Consider the following 18,974-nt stretch of genomic DNA (forward strand, 5'->3'; position numbering starts at 1 on the left):
CACAGCGAGCTTCCCCCCATTTAACTTTGGACGCATGGTTTGTTTGCGCTCGTTTTACCTCACGTTATTCAAAGAATTTTACCAAAATGACATTGTTCTGTTTAAAAACTAAGAGTTCCAGATGGTTACAATGTCTTTTGTTCATGTGATGGAAACAGAACGACTTGAAATCATTCGAAAAAACAAAGTCGATCTCGTCTATCCTTTCACATGCAACAAAATAAATCTCTTTTGATTATGGATGGAAAAAAATTGCATCATTCTTTTGTTCCTTTTTGAAGTTTGTCACGTCAACTGACGGTGACTCAAAAAAAAAAAAAAGATTTAGGTTTCCCAAATATTTCCCCTAAAGGTCTGGGTCGTTTAGCCGAATGAATGAATTTATTTTTGGGGCCGTCTGTGCGTGTCTATGTGGCCCACATGTCTTTTAAACTCCCTCCCTCAATGTCTAACCATAACAGACCATTTTGCTACGTCTTCTCTACCTTCAACCTGACCCGGAGGCTCGCGCGCGAGCTTTTAGTTGATGAGAGAAAGTTTGTCTCCTTTAGTTTTTTTTCTTTTTTTTTTTTGACCCTTTAAATGGTTCGCTCTAAGTTAGTCTTTCCTGTCATCTTTCGCTCTCTCTCTAGGACGTTCTTCAGAATTTGATGGCCGACAAGTCTACACTGTAGATTAAAATAGAGAGCAAAGAAAACAAAAAAGAATGTAAAGAGAAAAAGCTATAAGAAAAAAGAGACAAATAGTTTGGCCAATGAAAATGTTGGAGCATCTTTTTTGGACGGGCCGTTTACAGCGACGGGCGAAAGTCAAAGAGCAATAATGGCACCTGTTATTGATTGGCTCGTATATTGCTGATACACGTGTATTGTTTGGCGTTTTTTTTGTGTGTTTGCCTCCCAGTGTGTGGCAGTGTGTACATTTGGGATTGCAGGTGTAGGTACACACAGTCCATGATGGATGTGAGATATTTACCCCACGAGCAATGCTTTGACCGGCTTAGTTTGACTTCAGAGTATTTTTCGTTTTTTTTTTTTGAGTCCTTTATAGTAAGCCAACGAAACGAGATAGGTACAAGAGCCACAAGCGAAAGAATCATCGACTGTAATTAGATTCAAAACTGGCGGCTGACCCTTATAGTTCCCGAAATAAATCGCTTTCTCACGCTACGAAGGCGTAGCTGATAGAAGCGGGATGGCCGGAATTTTTCAATATCGCTAGCGCAACGATTCTTTAAAGAAGACAAGCTCTAGGGCATCACAGGTAAATTAGATAGTCTAATTTCCCATTCAATATGGGAAAGGGAAAAATATGAATCAAGCCCAGCATATTAACATGTCCCAATTAAATTCGTTTTTTTTTAATTTGCTCTTGATTTATTAAAAATGGATCTCTTTTCTCATATGCATTCGAAAAATTCCTTTACCGCAAGAGGAAATTGAATGAAACCCAAGAGAAAAATGCCTTATAATTTTAACATGAGAACGACGCAAAAAAAACTTTCGATTCTTGCTAGCATGTAAATAAGTAAAAAGGAAAAGAAAACATCAATAAAAAAAACAAAAACAAAATAAATATGGAGACGATGAGGAATGTGGAACCTTTTTGTCGAGTCAATGCCAGCTCATTTTGAGGCCGGTCATTAGAGTCATCAGTCCGATGAAGAGTCTATATAGCCAGGCGAAAAAAAAAGAAAAGAAATACTAAAATAATAATTTGAAAAAAGAAATATATATTCAAAGCCTACCAGGAGAAAGTTTGGTTCTGTTTTTCTTATGTTGTTGTCCTAAACATCGTCCTCTCTCATAATGGGAAACCTGCTCCTCCACATCTCCTTCTGTCTCATTCCGAGTTCCATAGGTAAGAAAGAAAACCAATGGAGCGGTTCCCTATATGTCTTTCAATATTCCTTTTTTTTCTTCTTCTTCTTTTCTTCTTCTTCTTCACATGTGAAATGTGTTTTTGTTTGTCCAACTTCCCTCCGGTGCATTTTTTATTTTCTCTCAAAAAGCCAAATGGAAGCCTGTACACGATTGCTTAACTTGTAGTATAGAAGAGACATTCTTTTTTATTCGTCCCTCTAAGCCCGAAATGGAAGCAAAAAAAAAAAAACACACAGCGTCCTTAAAGTCTGTGTCGAGCATAGCTAATGAGAATCGTCTCTCTCACTTTCTCCACGCGCTCCGACACGCTCACACACACGTTCACACGAAAGAAAAAAAAGGTTACATAGCTTTAAGGCAATCGTATTATCGTCTAATAGTGTCTTGCACTTAGTTGAATTCCAAAAATAGGAGAAAAAAAAAAGCGTGATCCGAAACAATTTGGGAACAAATTACATACATTGAATTTCGAATGGCGTGGGATAGCCTGAAAATATATCCTTCCGGTATTTAACAAGAACACAAAAATGGAAAGTGTATTTTCCATGGGCTGTATGCGAAGCCTGTGCAACATTTGTTAGTGCGTTCAGCGGGATAATGCGATCCATCCAACCGTGCGGCACGGTGCGGTTTTCATAAATACGTTGCGATCGAAAGTTTGCTTTGCCGCGTGTTTAGTTTTATTGGTTTTTCCAAGGAAAACAAGAAAACAACATTAATGGAGTGATGATTGAAGACCGGAAATCAAATTGCAAAAGATAGTTGCTCATTTTTTCTTTTTTTTTTTTTTGGAAGAAAAAAGAGAAAGGCCCACCTTCCGCAATAAGGCAGCGGTTGGCTACAGGTCTCATTATGATAATTTGTGTACTCAACTGCACCTGCTTTTATAGCGTCACTTTACATACACGACTCTATGGGTAACTACGGTTTCCGTTTAGCCTCGGGGAAATTGCTTTTCCAATTTGGTTTTCCCGACAAAACAGACGCACACGACTCACCGCGAGAACGTGTAAATGCTCGCGCAACTCTGGTCATAATAGACACACCTGTGTCTACATTAGTGGTGTGTCAGTAGACGACACGACACGGGGGGGGTCTTTCCCCCGGTCGGCTGGGCGCAGAGCTCTCTCACAGAATTGCCTTTGAAATGATGTACACTAAGATGACGTAAGAAAACTTTCAGTAGTAGTTCATTTTAGAAATATTTTCAACTTGCGTCTTGTGCGCTTTTCGAAGAGGACAACGTTTAAAAACGGACACGAAGACTGATGATGTAAGATTGATGACCGATTGACTCTTCCGATTAAGCCGAAAGAGAAAGTGGAGAAAGAGAGAAAGTTGCACATATCGAGAGGATGAAAACTACATACCACAGTTGTTTTTTGTTTTTTTTATTATTATTTAGTACTTAATGAAATCCTCCATCAGATATGCAAAAGAAGACAAACGTTTAATAGAGATTCACCAGGCAAACATGCTCCCCGCTGTGAACTGTGCATCTTCTTGGCTTGTAAACAAGTCAGCAGTTGATCAAAAGCTAGTCCCCCCGGTCAGTTCGTGAGCTAGTGCGTAACGTATGGAGTACTTTCATGCACGTGGAAAAAAGGAGTTAAACGGAGAAAAGATGCAAAGTTTGTGTGTATGTATATGCAGCGGAGAAAATAAGCAGCTCATCTCTCTCTCTCTCTCTCTCTCCCTTTGACCTGGTTGTGTTGGCCTGGCTATTTGGGATGGAGAAAACGCTCTCTCTCGATTCACCTCTCAAAAACAACTGTTGGCTTTTTTTTTTTTTTTTTTCATTTCTTCTGTACACCGGGGTTCATCGCCGCCCATTTGCATATTATAGTGGGACATCCATATGAAACAGCTGAATCGCGTCGTATCTACTGGCAAGGCCCGATGAACGGCACTGTTCATATCGTGACTTCAGTTTGCTGGTCCTGAGAAACAGGAAATAAAGAAAGAAAAAAAAATGCGAAGTAAGACATGCCCAAGGAGAAGATCCGATGCTACCACCAACCGAGTCTCAACAAAGTTTTGTTGTCGAGGGCCAGGTCGACGGGTAGACGATGTTGAATCGTCACCGTTTTCCTCATTGAAAGGCAAGTTTTGAAAAAAAAAAAAAAAGAGTGCGCCTCCAACAGCTTTGATCAATTATACACGCTACAATGAAAACAAAACAAAAAAAAAGAAATAAAAATCGCTGGACCTATAAACCAATGCATGAGCGGACCATCAAACCCCACCTTGGGATTGGCATACGAACTCGCCCTATAACAGTACCAACAAAAAGAAGGAACAATTTAAATATAACGTGACCAAGGTGTTTTTCTTTCTATTTCAACACCTCGCGTGTTTCGCATTTCATTTGTTTTATAAATAGCCAGGTTACTCTTGTTTCACGAAAATCATGAATGGTTGATGTTGGGTGCGTTTCGGTTCAGATCTCATGCTGAGCGCGCAATGGAGCTTGTTGCTATATATGTAGGTTACAGATGGATGTATTTCGTTCTCCTTGGTCATGTTTTTATTTTGGCCAGTGCGTCACGGTAGCCGGTCAAACGTCCACGGACACCAGGACACGTTCAATCCGGTTTTCATCCATCCGAAATATGCAAGAAAGGGGACCCTTGTTTTTATTGTTTTTTCATCATCTTCATCTCGTTTCCACTGCTTTTATTTTTGTTTATTTTTGCTTTTATGCAATCGGCGTTGGTGGGATTGCGATGTCCATAAATCGATGACAGCACCAAACTTGTCAGAGCTGAGGTCGTTTGGTTGAAGACGACTTTCTTCTTAGAGGACGCTTTCGATTGGATTTTGATGCCATAAAAAGAGGATATCTAGAAATCCGGGAGAAAAGAGCAACCGACAAATTCAAACAAAAATGACCCAGTGCAAGTGGATTTGCTCTGATTGTGACCCCGATTTTCTTCCCTGGAGCCGGCGGTCGCGTTATAACAACACGGTAGAATTCTTATGAAAACAAATAAGATGGAGAGATTTGGCACGACTATCCGCCTACATTTTGTTTTTCCCCCTTCTACCATGTTCTGCAATGAAAACAGATGAGCTAATCGCAATGACGCGGTGTGAGGCCATTAAGCCAAACACGTTGAAATCCAATGAGCAATCGATCCAGCGTTTGACGTGGTGAGCAATTTTGCTGTAGGAAACGCAAACTGGGGCAACAGCGAATATAAAGCAAGTGATTTGTAGGTTTAACAAACGTCGTAAAATGAACAAATTTCAAAAGGCTTCCGCAATTTTCGCGACAAGTGATCGCTGGCAATTTGGGGTAGACTTGTCAGAGAAGAAGTACCTTTCTATTGCTGCTGATTGTGGTTTTTCTTTGACTTGGAAAAATTTGAAGTGAACACAAATAAAAAAAAAGAGCAGGTGCGCTGCCTTATAAAAACCGAATGCATTGCGATGAAAAGAAGCCAAACAGGTAAGGAAAGTGCGCCAACCATTTTGGGTCCCCTCGTAATTTGATATTTTACGACGCTTCCGTTGATTGGATTTGGTACCCGCCAACACCTTATTCGTAATGGTCCACTATGCGGCGCCCGACCTACTGTCATCGTCCCAACGGCGTGACCCCCATTCCGGTTAGTGGGGCTCTTTTTTTTTTTTTTTTTTTCTTTGACCAAAGAATGTCAAGAAAAAAAAAAAGAAATTATGAAAGAAGCCCTAAGAGTTTGCGTAGCCCTTTTTTTTTTAAGGGAACAGCCTGTAAAAAAAAAAACCCAATGCTTTAAAGCTTGTCTGCCATTATGGATAGACTATTTGCAGTGGCTGAGTAACGCTGGCCAACTGGAAATGGCCAAACTATAAGGCTCTTAAGTTCTGAACGTGGAACGTGCGATGGAAGAAACGACGAAAGCTTAGTAAGAAATGAGAAGTAAAAGGGAAGAAGAAGAAGAAGAAGGAAAAGATAGACCAGAGCGAAACGGTCACTCCACTGACCCACATCCGTGTAGCCAAGAAAAACAACAACAAAAGTGTGGCTCATCATCGTGAGCTGTGCGTTGCTAACGTGCAAGAAGCGAAACCAGTTTGCCGGCGTTTGTTTACTATACGAATTGTAGTGCAGCAGCGCGTTTACAAGACCTTTTACCAGTTACTTGCACTTGACACTCGTACACGACGATGACGCCAACAGTTTCTGGAAAACATTCATCACTCTCACGATACATCTCCCACCCGCACAGGTCACCTCCAAACTTGTCGCTATTCCACATTTCATAAGGGCATTGATTTTTTGTTTACTCTTGACTCAATCGGGACATTGAGTTGGTTACGCCTTCATCTCGTTACGCTGAAAAAGTATGGAATGACCGGTGCTCGTAATGGTACATCGCCATCATACGTCATCCCCATAATAACTGTTAGTGGATGGTCGGCCCATCAACGGCAGGGAAAGTTGGCCTAGCATTTCAGTTCGGTCTAATCACCTGCTCAAACTATTTAATGTATGCTTTTATGTAGTAATCTTTCCCCCCTTAAATGTTGGAATGTTTGTCGTTACGTCTACCCCTTTATGTCATTACGTGTCTCTGGGAAGTCTATAGTACAATTGAATTCTTTTGATGGCCGTTTTAGACGGGCCGCATATCAGTCTGTGCCTGGAATTCATCAGACAATTATCTTGAACGCCTTTGCGGCTCATTAATGATAACCATTTTTTTCCTTGAGTTTTTGAAATTGTTGTCGACCCCAATCGATAACGTAATCAACAATCTCTGAAATAAATGGATTTACTGATGAAGAATTTATGCGATAAAAGAAAGAAGGTATGTGTACAGTTAGTCAATACAAATTTACGCTTGATCGTTTTCAAAATGATTCATTCCGATTTTTGGCAAGCGATGGTAAGGAACGGTCACGTTCATACGGGACTGCTTTGTACAGATTCAGGCCCGGGCGGTTCCCCGCCACAAGTCTTTTATGGATCATCAACCGTTTTGCCTTGACTTTGCGTGTCGGAGTTGTTTGCTCGTAGAAGCTGGTAGGAGACAATGCATAAAAATGCATCAAAAAATATTATAAAAGAACCATAAAAGAAAAGAAAAGAAAAAGTAGAAACCACTCCCGGCGACTTTAAAGAGATAACTCGCCCTCCTGCAGTGTGGCAGTTCTTGTCGTGTTCCTTTCTCCTTTTGATCGTCTTTCCCTGCTGGCTGTGTCGTCCGTCAAACAAGCGGCCTCATTTAGTATTCACGATCGTTTTTCGTTTCTCTCCACAAATCCCGTGACATTCTTTTACATTAAAGGCCTCTTAACTTTTCTTTTTTTCTTTTTTCACAAGGAATTTATTATTTTTTCTGTGAGACAAAGTAGTAATCTAATTATTGTATTACATACACAATAGATGTGTGTGTTCCTATCGTTACACTGATCAGTTCCGGAAAGGGAGGAGCTCTCGGCCACGCACTAGTCATTAACGTCCAGCACAAGTATGTATTGTACACGCTGCAGCTGCTATAGAAAAGTGGCAACACACGCAAAAAAAGATTCACAAAATATGAGATTACTCCTCCCTAGACCTGCGAGAAATTCGTTACAATAGTGATGGGAGGGGTTCCTTGATAAGGAAGTCCTCCAGCGTTTTTTTTTTTTCTCTTACAAAAAGCAAGCGCGCGCGCGAGCGATTCACGTGCATAATTAAACAGGAGAAAAGCTTGCATCTAAAAAAACTTCGAGTTTGGAGCGGTGCGATGACGCCCGGCCACAGGCTACACGTACCGATTTTAGAATATAGAAAGCTTATTCTTTCCACCGTGTTTCTTGGTTCAAAGAATCTCTCTCTCTCTCTCTTGAGGTTGCCTTTATGATGATTATATATATACTGTACTGTACTACTACCATCGTCTAGCACACACACACACCCACCATATCGTGATGTGTGTGTGTGTGTGTGCCGCACAATGTCTCACGTACATTTTTTTCAGGGGGAGGTATTTGTTTGTAACACATCGGCAAGAAGAAAATGAAGGGGAAAAAAACAAAAAACAAAAAACAAGATTAACACCTTCGTTTCGTGGTTGTGACAGTTGCGGTGCAACAACAAAAATCTTCTGCTCTACTCGAGAATTGTTCCAGATTTGTTTTTTTTTTGCCCCGTTTTCCCTTCGCCTGATTGTCTATATGCATTTGAGATTTTTATGTGTCGCGTGGAGGCGTGAAAAAATAAAAAGCCGGCCGGCTGCTAAAAAGAAATCGAAGCGGAAGCCGCTAGCCTTTTTCCAACATTACCTGTAATAACACGGTGCGAGTTATTTCCCGACATTTTTCTTTTTCGAGCGGGAGATTCAAAAAAAAGAATGCAAACATGACCATACTAGGCAACGAGTCTTCATGGGAGATGGAAATTGAAAGTTCGCAGCATCAGCAGACAGTCCGCACAACATATATAGGGCATATCTTTGTTACTTTGGATGTTTGAGAGTGGATGTTCTCTAGCCGGTTGTTGCACTCTATACGTGTTTCTAACAAGAATGACTCTCTTTTGCTGCTTCCTTTTTTAAGTTTTATTCAGCACCCGAGTCTGCGATGACGACGCTTATCGCCTCCCGCTTATTGTTCCAAAGCCTTTACATCATAGGCCTTTTTCAAAACGAAAAAAAAAGAAGGGAGGAAAAAAAACGATCAAATTCCAACCGGTGAATGACTGACTTGCCTTGGCTGCATGCTCAAAGCCAGACGGCCCATCCGGCAGAGCTTGACCTAGATTTTCACTCGGCACGGGCATGTTGTATTCAACCTGTTGGGGTTCGTCTCGTTTTGGGCTTCGTCCTTCGTCTCTTTCCGTGTTAAGCACGCCAAGGGTGTAAGGTACCTGTTGATATTCAGCTGAATCATTCCCATATCTTTTTTTTTTCTCTCTCTCTCACTTACTATGTATCTCCGCCCGTCCTTTTTTTTTTCTCTAACCAGAAATTACAACCCGTCAGTATGACACACTGATACGCTCTTTCAAAAAGGAATGGCCGGGACGCGTAACATCGAGACCTGAATGACGTCATTTCCTAATTGTTTATGGTTCACTTCATCGAAGAGAACAAACTTCAAACTCTTCCTCCTACAGCAACTGCTGATTTGGCCGATCAGCTAAAAAAATTCGTGATAGGTGTGCCGATAGCTCGGGTTTACCTAGCTTGATAGATTCGTGGAACACAAGTTACGTGTAAAAAAAAATCAGAAAGATTGCAAGAAAAAATTTAATATATAAGGTAAGAAATTTGAAATAGCGCCGACATGTTATTGTCGTGATATGGATCAACGGGGAGTGGCACGGATCCCACAGGCAATTTTCCCAGTATTCTTTCTCTCTTCCTCTCACGCCTTTCGCGTGCGGACAGGTCTAAGTGACGAGGCAAAAGAAGAATCGTGACAGCGAAACTGCAAAGCCGCACGCTGCGTACGTCTCCTTGCCACAGCGTCGGATTGCTGGGCATCCTAGTTCGTGCCAAGCCCAAACCAACACAATCGACATTGTTAAAAAATAAAAGTTTAGATCAGCAAACGAGCAAATTTTTTTCTGATTTTGGCACATTTTGTGCATTGGGTTACATGCGGAAGAACCGCAAGTTTTCGTACCAAGAAGGAACTGTTTGACGTCCACCTTCTATTAAAGTCCTCTAGCGCAGTGGATAATCGTGTCGAATCCTCATGTCATGTCTCGACCTAACGCCGCTGAGATATATTTGATTCTTAACTGCGGTATTGTCGGCAACGTCTTGCCTTACCCGCCGTCCCCATTTTCGTTCAAAACGTGTGGATATCTTTTGGTCAACATTTTTTTATCACGATGTTTGACAAGCAGTCGGTTTTCCTTGGTTTTCCTACGAAATTTGATAACCATCAAATAGTAGGCATTCCGTTCTATTTATACCAGCATATCAAGCAATTGCTTTTCTCTGGAAAGCTGGACGTCAGCTATCTTTTATCACGAACGACGAGAAGGATTGTTCGTGATAGTCTCACGAGCGCGCACCAGGTGGATGTACTAGAAAGAAGCCTAGTCAAACTTCCAACTTGCATTTTCTCTTTCATTTTTTTTTTTTATCTTGGAACGAATAGAATGCTTCATTTAACTATGACAGGAAAGCGTACGCGCACAGGTAATCAGCTGGTACGTAGCGTTACAAGTGCACATAATACCTCCCGATTCGCATTAATTTATTCAACGCAAAAAAAAAAAAGAATTTTGGTTTTTTTTTTCGCTGATGCAAATGTTAACGAACCTAACGTTAACGGCATCATTTCACGGAGCATAATGAAGCGCGAGGGTTGATGGCTAGTTTTCTTTTGCGCTGGCAATGACTTTCGTTTACGGCGGACGTGAAAACGCGGCATAGTCAAACGGTGTTCGTTGCGCTGTTAAGCAACGGCAACAAAAGATTCCCCGCAGATTTGAGCTCGCCTTGTTTTCACATACTATATACACAATCTTCTTCAACTTCAAATTTTCTTTTTTTTTTAAAAAAAAAAAAGACCCGACGTCGTAAAAAAGTTGACACGATTTTTCTACCTCGTTGTAGCGGGTCCCGCCGTAATATTCGTTTACTGCTTTGTTTTAACTAACAACGGAACCAGTTGTGTGTGTATGTCTATAAGTTATTGGGGCCATGGATATATGGGCATTAGTGACAAAGTTTTATTGGACACTTTGTTTATTTTTAAAGGTGAAACTATATGGAATATTTTTCACATCTTCCCCTACGTCAAATGTGCACCTTTTTATAACGGCTTCATCCGTCATGGTCGTGTTTCACAGTTGATTCCATTCCTGTCTGGCAAATGGGGGAAAGGTAAGATAGTGTATTCATCTCGAGGCAAAAAGTTTGCCCTTCTTTTGTTTTTTTTTTCTATTATTTCGTCTGTTGTTATTTTAGGACGCCTTCGGTCATTTCAATAAAAATTGCCCATTCCGGGGGAAGTAGAGCTACGTGTTCAACTTTCTCGTCATTTTTGTTTGACGTACAGGCGTCTCTATCGCAAAGAATCGGTGCATCCAAGGTATTCCAAAACGACGGGGTGTTTGTGTAACAGTTGACTGTTTGTCGTAAAAGTTTTGGTTTTTTTTTTAAGAAAATAGGTTGCCGATCTGCTCAACATGTCAAAAAAGAAAAACAAGTGGCTTGGCGATAACGTCAGAAACTAGCGAGCAAAGAGAACGAAGGTAAACCAATAAGTAAACATGGAATCAGTTTGTGTATCGACTTATCTAAACCCAGTGATCTCGTTTGTTTCCCTGACAGACATATCGATGATTGAATCTCGATTCCTTTCCATGTTGCATCGATGGTGGACTATATTTCTTTGTTCTTGATCTTTTTTTCAGTCTAAGAAGAGAGTTCAAATTCAGGTCTGCCCGAAGAATAACATCGCAAAGTAGTAAGTGTTTTTAAGTCGATCAGGAGTATTAGCATATCAAGGAGCCTAGACAAAATTATCAAGCTGGATTATCGATGAAAAAGCACATCTTATTTTTATCATTTTGTTGCGTTGTCTCGTGGATATATCAGTTGACATCGAACGATGTATACCAAATTTGTTTGTCCAAGTCACGAGACTGATAAAAATAAGAAAAGCATGACATGCTTTTTTAAAAACAGCTATTAACAAGTAAATAATAAGCTTCACAAAATTGCAAAATCTGCGTACAGTTGGTCGTGGTTTAACAAGAGGGACAATCGAAATAGCCAAATGATTCACTCCCCACGTCTTTTATTTTGAAATAGAATGTGGACAAACCTGGTTAATAACATTGTAATAAAACAATGGCCTGTCACAAATTAGGTTTTTTTTTCATCTACAAAGAATAGCTTGGGAAGTGTCGTCTTTCGTGTTTAGTGACGTCTCTCTTTCTTGGATTTCCAATAAGCGTTTGCACATTCTTTTGCGGTTTCTGGGTCGACGGTTCTCGGTCCGGCCTTATCCACCGTTATGGTGTAATACTACGAAGAAAACTCCTCATTAATCAAGCCGAACTAACTGCTATTTCCACTAGTCAATAGTTACCAAAGAATAATCGTTCTTAACGCTCCAGTATTTATTGATGGCCATAAACTCTTTCTTTTCATGGGTGTAGGCAGGCCATTTCGGAATGCCTTCCCTCATCGTCACTCCGTCTGGTGTCGGCTCTCTAGTAACGCATGTGTGTCAACATAAAGGATAGTGATTTTCAAAAGATTTGCAACATTTGAAACTCACCCGTATGTGGCAAAAGTGGTCCACACTTCAATCATTTTCCTTGACAAGTCGATCTCCGTTTCGTTGTGGGGAATCGGCATCGTGAATAGGTACATGATTTCATCGGCGTGCATGACACCTGTACGTTGAGACAATTTAATAAAACGACCGAGGGAATGGGCTGGGAATGTTACCTTACCGCGGGGCAGAGTCTCGTCAGCTCCAATCAAACTGACTTTGCCGAAAAAGTCAAATGAATACCAATAAGCGTGAGGGTTGTATTTGGTGTGTAGCAGCACAGTTTGCCAGCCACCGGCCTTCAGGAAAAGTGCGCCACAAATCTGGATAGAAACACGTAGAACATTTTTAAATTTTACCTTACGAAAGGGAACCTTAGTGTAAACTTACGTCTATCAATCCATTGATCATGGCTGTATAATTTCCCATTTGACACGAATCAACTGCATAGCCCAGGTACTTTGAAATCAGCGCATCCGACAAAGCGCTCGTGTCATCGCGAACACCTATAGCGTTAATCGAAATTAAATGTTACGAATAAATTGTAAATAATCGATATTTTCGATTCTTACTTAAAGCGCCTAGAATGACTCGAACTACGTCGAACTTGAAAAAGTCTTCGTTTTCCATAAGGTTGTTGGGTTGGATGTATCCGTCTAACATCATATCGAATGCCATGATGCCCTCGCCTTCATTGGCACCAAACAGAATGTGCGCGTCCGTCATGTATTGTCCACTTTCAATCAGTTGTCTCGGTTCTGCTGTCAAATATTTTTCTTTTCCGGCAACTTGGATGACGGGTGATTGCCCTCCGAAACCAAGCCCTCCATTTTTCTCGTCTTCGTTCTGAAAATACGCAAACGTTTTTATTACAGGCAAAGCTATACAAAAGGAAATGCACTGACCGAAAACGCGCCCTGAGCGCGTTTCAGCTCAATGGGATCTATGGTTCGCAAGCAGTGCAGCAGGTCAGCATAAGGTTCCAGCGGGCAACCGGTCAGTTCAGCAATTCGATAACCGTGTTTGGAGGCATTGCGATCGAGGGCCCAGTCAGTTAGCATAGAGCCAGATTCGGCAATGGCATATCTAAACAGACCTGTAGTTAAAGAGAGAAATATTATCAGTAAATAATGACGGTTGAATCAAATGTAATCAGTTGTTTTTGTTTGTGTTTGTTCGTTAACCTTCTTCTTTTGCTTGAGGGGCTAGAAGGAGGAAGCCAACACTTGCTGCTCCGGCGCTTTCTCCAACAATGGTGACCTTGTCCTTATCACCACCGAAGTATTTGATGAACTTTTGTACCCAACGTAAAGCTTCAATTTGATCAGCCATGCCAGCGTTTCCGGGAATTTCATCCGTGTCTAGACACAGGTATCCTATTCCGAGAAAAATGTAATCAATCATACAAGTCGATATATATTGATAAAGCTGTCATTTGAATCAATTTCACAGTTAGGCGGTTCTATGGAAACCAGTTGTTGTAACAGCTTACCAAGAGCACCAAGACGGTATTGAATTACAACCATAACGACATCATGTGCCATAAAGGTGTTAGGCTCGTAGATAATACTTTGACCCTAAAACATAAGTGAATAGGTCAAATTAAATTACTTAATTCATCCACATGCTGTTTCCCTCGATAAGCTTACGTATGCGAAAGAACCTCCGTGAATCCAGACCATAACGGGCAGCAAGTTGTCATAACTGGTATTAGGATCAGATGCGTTACCCGGGAACTAGAAAAAGCATAGTGAATATTAAGAAAATCGATTTAGACAAAGAAATCGAATTAAGTAAAACCAAGGTTACCATAGGAGTGTAAACGCTAAGGATTAGGCAATCTTCCAATGCATTATCGCTGCCTTGTGCGCATCTATAGAATCAAATATAATTTTTGAAACCAACTGAAACCGAAGTGTTTAAATTTAGATACCCTGGTGGCAAATCGATCGAGTTGTAGATTTCGTCATCAGGATAGGGATAGTTTGATGCAACAGGAGGCTGATTACATCACATGCAAAAGTTTAAATGGGTTAGGTATTCATCGCTTGTTCTTCACGCATTATTATCACCAGTTACCAGAAATCTTGTCTCGTAGGTGGGTTTGGCGGCGTAATGGAAATAACGGAAGGAATAAAACGGCTTGCGAGGTTCATACCAGGACGTACTTAGGTTTCCTGCACGAATTTCCCATGTACATTTATACGTCGCTAAACTGATGGAACGCCAACTTACCATAACCACCCATGACGGCCTTTGCGTAGCCTGGCAATTCCATGATGAACGGTTCCGAGTAACATGGCGCAGCCAGGTAGGCTGCTACCAACACACATAACGCCGCGAATTTCATGTCTGCCTACCAGTACGAATTCGTTCGTAGTCCCGCACTTTCGTTTGCAGCATTTACTTTTTGATGGGATCCATACTCGCTATCGTTTATTTGTTCTATTTTAGAGTCTGTTTGACAAGTAGAGGAAGATATGGAACGTTTTCGTCTATTGATCGACACTCCCTTTGCATTATCGATGTTGATTCACATATGCTACGTTATCACGTGTAAGGATGTTTTATTTACCTGTCGTTTTGAAATGAAACTTTCGTCTCGAATTCTAAATGTAAAGCTAATTTTTATTGCTTCGCAGTTACAGCATCGTTAAGGGAATCTCGGAAAACTGTTCTAGCGTTAGATGAAACTCGTTATGCGAAACATAAGCAGCTAAAACCGTTTGTTAGGTTAATGTCAGCGAATTCGTTTTTTAGAAATCATATTATAGTTTACCATTCTCTAAGCTTGCAATCGTACGAGCTGATAAGTTATCGAATCTCCTATGATTACATAAAATGTATTATAAACTAAAGAAATATGAATTCTTCATAAAACTAAGCAATAGGAAAATTAAAATTAAGGAAGAGAACGAAAACGGTGGAGAAGGATCGGAGCTAAAACCATATCGTTTATCGTACCCTTCCTTTTGCACCTTTCCTTGAGAAAAAAGGCAGTACGTTTTCTTTTAGTTGGTGGCCTCACCCCAGACCTTAATGACATACAAAATTTTCTCCGCTTGCGTTACAGATTTTATTTTGGTATTTACTTTGTCCATGGCCAAGACAAGGGAAAGGGTAAGGTTTAAAGAAAATGTAAATCTGACAAAGCTAGCAGTTTTTACATTTTAATGTCATTTATTCAGGCAGTTATGTAACAACCGTTCAAGCAAAGCGTCTCTCTCTTTTTGATGCCCAATACTCGTTGGAACATTTTTCAGCGGATTCACGATCGATGGACCTCGGCCCTGCCTTGTCTACCGTAACGGTGTAATACTGTAACCAAAAGCCCCCAGCATTAATTTCAGGTAAAATCAAACATTAATTTTGTTAAATAATTACCAGCGAATAGTCATTTTTGACACTCCAATATTTGTTGATCGCCATAAACTCTTTTTTCTCGTGGGTGTAGGCTGGCCAGTGCGGAATACCTTCCCTCATTGGCACTCCGTCTGGTGTTGGATTTCTGTGGCGTTTAAAACTTATTGTAATCACTGGGTAATCATATTAAGTTTATTTTTAAATCTTGCCCGTATTTGGCGAACGTTGTCCATACTTCTAACATTTTCCTGGATAACTCGATTTCGGTCTCGTTGTGCGGGATGGGCATTGTGAACAGGTACATGATTTCGTCAGCGTGCATCACACCTGTGCATTTTTCATGCAAATTGGTAAATTAAATTGCTTGTAACTGATAACACGAAGTAGATAACCTCTCGGAAGAACTTCATCAGACGAGATCAAGCTGATTTTTCCAAAAAAGTCGAAAGAATACCAATAAGCGCTGGGATTGTACTTTGTGTGAAGTAACACTGTTTGCCAGCCACCAGCTTTTAAGAATAAGACGCCGTAAATCTAGGAAAAGCAGAACAAAAATTATTACCTTCAATAAATTAATAGCACATTTTTCTTACATCAATGAGACCTGGAATCATGACTGTAAAATTTCCCATTTGACAAGACTCGATGGCGTAGCCAAGATATTTAGTAGTCAGTGCATCCGCCAAAGCTCCAGTATCATCGCGGACACCTGCCCAATTAATTTTACTGATCACAGCACTAACCTCGCCTTTAATTAGGAGCAATTTTGCGTTTACCAAGTGCACCGAAAACGACTCTAACAGCGTCATATTTCCAGAAGTTTACGTCGCCATCCAGACCATTTGGCCTGATGTACCTGTTTAACAGTAAATCGAACGCCATAATGCCTTCACCTTCATTAGCACCGAACAAAATTTTGGCCTCTGTCATGTATTCTCCTCTTTCAATCAAGGCTTTTGGCTCATCCGTAAGATATTTTTCTTTTCCGGCCGTTTGGATAATGGGAGATTGGCCACCAAATCCTAGCCCACCGTTCCTTTCGTCTTCTCTCTAATATCATTTAATAAATAGTCATTTTCTAATCTCAATCAAGGATTGAAAAAAACTATACCGAATATTGTTTTTGAGCTTGACGAAGCGTGTAAGCGTCAAGATTCCTCAGACAATGCAACAACACCTCGTAAGGTTCCAGTGTGCAATTTGTGAACTCTGCGATTCTCATTCCGTTTTTCTTAGCATTACGATCCAATGCCCAGTCAGTCAACATTGAGCCAGATTCGGCAATGGCGTGATGAAAAAATTCTGTGTAGTCAAGATTTACACGTTAATGGTAAATATATTCAAAGTTTTTGGGATTGTACTGACTTTCATTTTTCGCTTGAGGAGCAAGAAGTAGGAAACCGACACTTGCTGCTCCGGCGCTTTCGCCAACAATAGTAACGCAATCTTTATCACCACCGAAATATTTGATGAATTTTTGGATCCAGCGTAAAGCTTCTATTTGGTCAGCCATGCCAGCATTTCCAGGTATTTCATCCGTTTCCAGCGATAAGAATCCTGGTGAATAAGAATGTCAATTCCTTCTTTAAAAATTGATGCATTCGAACGCGATTTTCAGTTTACCAAAAGGACCAAGACGGTATTGGATGACTACCATAACAACATCGTGAGCCATAAAAGTTTGTGGTTGGTAGGTTATACTTCGACCCTAAAGTGAGAAATTGAGTTTTTAAAACAAAGGTTTTTCAGTTTGTTGCAAGTTTGTTTACATATTCGAAAGAACCGCCATGAATCCAGACCATAACGGGCAGCAAATCGTCATAAGTAGTAGAAGGATCGGAAGCATTGCCAGGAAACTGTAAACATACAATCAAACAATTCATCAATGCAGAAAAGGCTAAACATCTTGCAGCTTCTCAAGTATGTTAATTTGTGTGTGAGTGGCAATCGACTACTCTTCAGCAAACAAGTAAAAAAATTGTGAATTCAAAAATGCGCTATTGTGTGTGTTCTGCGTTACTTGCAATATTTGAATTTACTTATCTTTTGGCTATACGGTACTCCGTGATTAATCTAAGGGCTAACAAGCAATGTAACCCGGGCATGCGTCCTTGCCTCAAGCAGGTGGGTGCTAAAAAAGCAATGTATCACCTTTTTGCACACTGCACCAAAATCTTCAGGGGTGAGGGATAGAAAATTTCATGATGGCCGCCTTTTGAGAACCCTTTCCCCTGTATCGAGGGCGTATTGTTCCTTACTGATACTGCTGATCCAGCAGTCTCTTTCCTGCCTTCTCACTGAATGGTCGCTTTCTGCCGTAAATTCAGTGTTAGTTGGTAAAACCTAAGGTAAAATTTGCTGGTTCAATGTGCAACTAGACAATCGTTCCACGCATATTCAGCTCTGGAACTGCCTTGTGTGTTTCTTTACAACACGTTTCGTAAACACACTTCTACCGATTTTCGACAGGTAATCTCCTTTTGCTTTTTGAAATATCTCATGCAGTTATTGTTTGAAATTAGGGAACGATGCGTGGTAAAGATCTGCCTGCCGAATTTGTTTTTCGTATCCTTTACGAGACACTTGTACTAATTGTTGATGTCACGGACGTATTAGTGAAACAGCGTACTGCGTTAAATCGGGTACGTTACGTACCTTGGGTGTGTAGACAGAAAGGATGAGACAATCTTCCCCTCCATTCTCGTCACCTTGGTAACATTCTGGTGGGGCATCGATAGAGTTGTAGATTTCGTCATCTGGGTAAGGGTAATTAGAAGGAACTGGAGGCTAGTTGTACAGGAAATAGATTTGGTTAACCAGATCCGTTACTATCATCAATGTCATGTTTTAAATTACCAGAAATCGCGTCTCGTTAGTCGGCTTGGCAGCATAATGGAAATAGCGGAAAGAGTAAAACGGACGTTGTGGGTCGTACCAAGATGTACTGAGGTTTCCTGTTCATCGTGACAGTGTTATTTGATTGTTTCACTTAGAATCAATTAGTTGGTTTACCGTATCCTCCCATAACAGCCTTCGCATAGCCAGGCAATTCAATAATGAAGGGGACACAAAAACAAGGCCCTGCCCAGTAGGCAATAGCTAAAATACATGGCACCGCGAATTTTACCATTGCTGACACTAGAAGCTTTTACACACTGAATGGAATCGAAGTATTTTATTTAATTTTATCGACTACATCACGTGAAAGTGTTTTTCGTATCAAATCACATCAGCTCTGCGTGTAATGATTTTTTGTGCTCGCTTTCTGTTTGAAATGTTTATTAAAAGAGATATCCAAAGTGTTTATTTGTTTACACTTTTTCTGGTCCTGCGCTATCGTTTGTATTTGAAGAGAAGATAACAATTTTACATTTACTTATTGATATAGGATGTTGATGTTCCTATCTCATTATGTTGGGTTTGTTATTTGGTACTGTTCACTAATCCTACTAGAACTATTATTAAGTAGATAACAAATTTTCCTTTCTATACTTGTGACACCGTTTCAAA

At 40.5% G+C, this 18,974-nt stretch overlaps 2 protein-coding genes and 2 long non-coding RNA genes across 4 annotated transcripts; 2 read left to right on the top strand and 2 right to left on the bottom strand.

The window, feature by feature from the left end:
- The first annotated feature begins 10,846 nt into the window (after positions 1 to 10,846).
- Positions 10,847 to 11,271, top strand: LOC130685695 (uncharacterized). The gene is made up of 3 exons (XR_008999649.1): positions 10,847 to 10,907; positions 10,980 to 11,070; positions 11,150 to 11,271. It is a non-coding gene; the product is annotated as an uncharacterized LOC130685695 (long non-coding RNA).
- Positions 11,272 to 11,601: 330 nt separating this feature from the next.
- Positions 11,602 to 14,497, bottom strand: LOC130685663 (acetylcholinesterase-like). The gene is made up of 14 exons (XM_057508984.1): positions 14,337 to 14,497; positions 14,181 to 14,278; positions 14,035 to 14,102; positions 13,911 to 13,974; positions 13,751 to 13,837; positions 13,594 to 13,678; positions 13,286 to 13,477; positions 13,007 to 13,197; positions 12,674 to 12,947; positions 12,492 to 12,607; positions 12,283 to 12,424; positions 12,105 to 12,222; positions 11,913 to 12,036; positions 11,602 to 11,848 (listed from the first exon to the last, which is right to left on the bottom strand). The coding sequence occupies exons 1-14, from the start codon at positions 14,449 to 14,451 to the stop codon at positions 11,741 to 11,743; spliced, it is 1,782 nt and encodes a 593-aa protein (XP_057364967.1). The 5' UTR covers positions 14,452 to 14,497; the 3' UTR covers positions 11,602 to 11,740.
- Positions 14,498 to 15,084: 587 nt separating this feature from the next.
- Positions 15,085 to 15,420, top strand: LOC130685696 (uncharacterized). Its single transcript, XR_009420696.1, has 2 exons — positions 15,085 to 15,221; positions 15,290 to 15,420. It is a non-coding gene; the product is annotated as an uncharacterized LOC130685696 (long non-coding RNA).
- On the bottom strand, positions 15,258 to 18,635 carry LOC130685662 (liver carboxylesterase 1-like). The gene is made up of 13 exons (XM_057508983.1): positions 18,477 to 18,635; positions 18,321 to 18,418; positions 18,120 to 18,251; positions 17,234 to 17,320; positions 17,088 to 17,172; positions 16,830 to 17,021; positions 16,576 to 16,766; positions 16,241 to 16,514; positions 16,058 to 16,173; positions 15,857 to 15,998; positions 15,674 to 15,791; positions 15,486 to 15,609; positions 15,258 to 15,419 (listed from the first exon to the last, which is right to left on the bottom strand). The coding sequence occupies exons 1-13, from the start codon at positions 18,592 to 18,594 to the stop codon at positions 15,309 to 15,311; spliced, it is 1,788 nt and encodes a 595-aa protein (XP_057364966.1). The 5' UTR covers positions 18,595 to 18,635; the 3' UTR covers positions 15,258 to 15,308.
- Between the last annotated feature and the right edge of the window lie 339 nt (positions 18,636 to 18,974).

This window comes from Daphnia carinata, chromosome 3 (assembly GCF_022539665.2).
Source record: "Daphnia carinata strain CSIRO-1 chromosome 3, CSIRO_AGI_Dcar_HiC_V3, whole genome shotgun sequence".
Lineage (NCBI taxonomy): Eukaryota > Metazoa > Arthropoda > Branchiopoda > Diplostraca > Daphniidae > Daphnia > Daphnia carinata.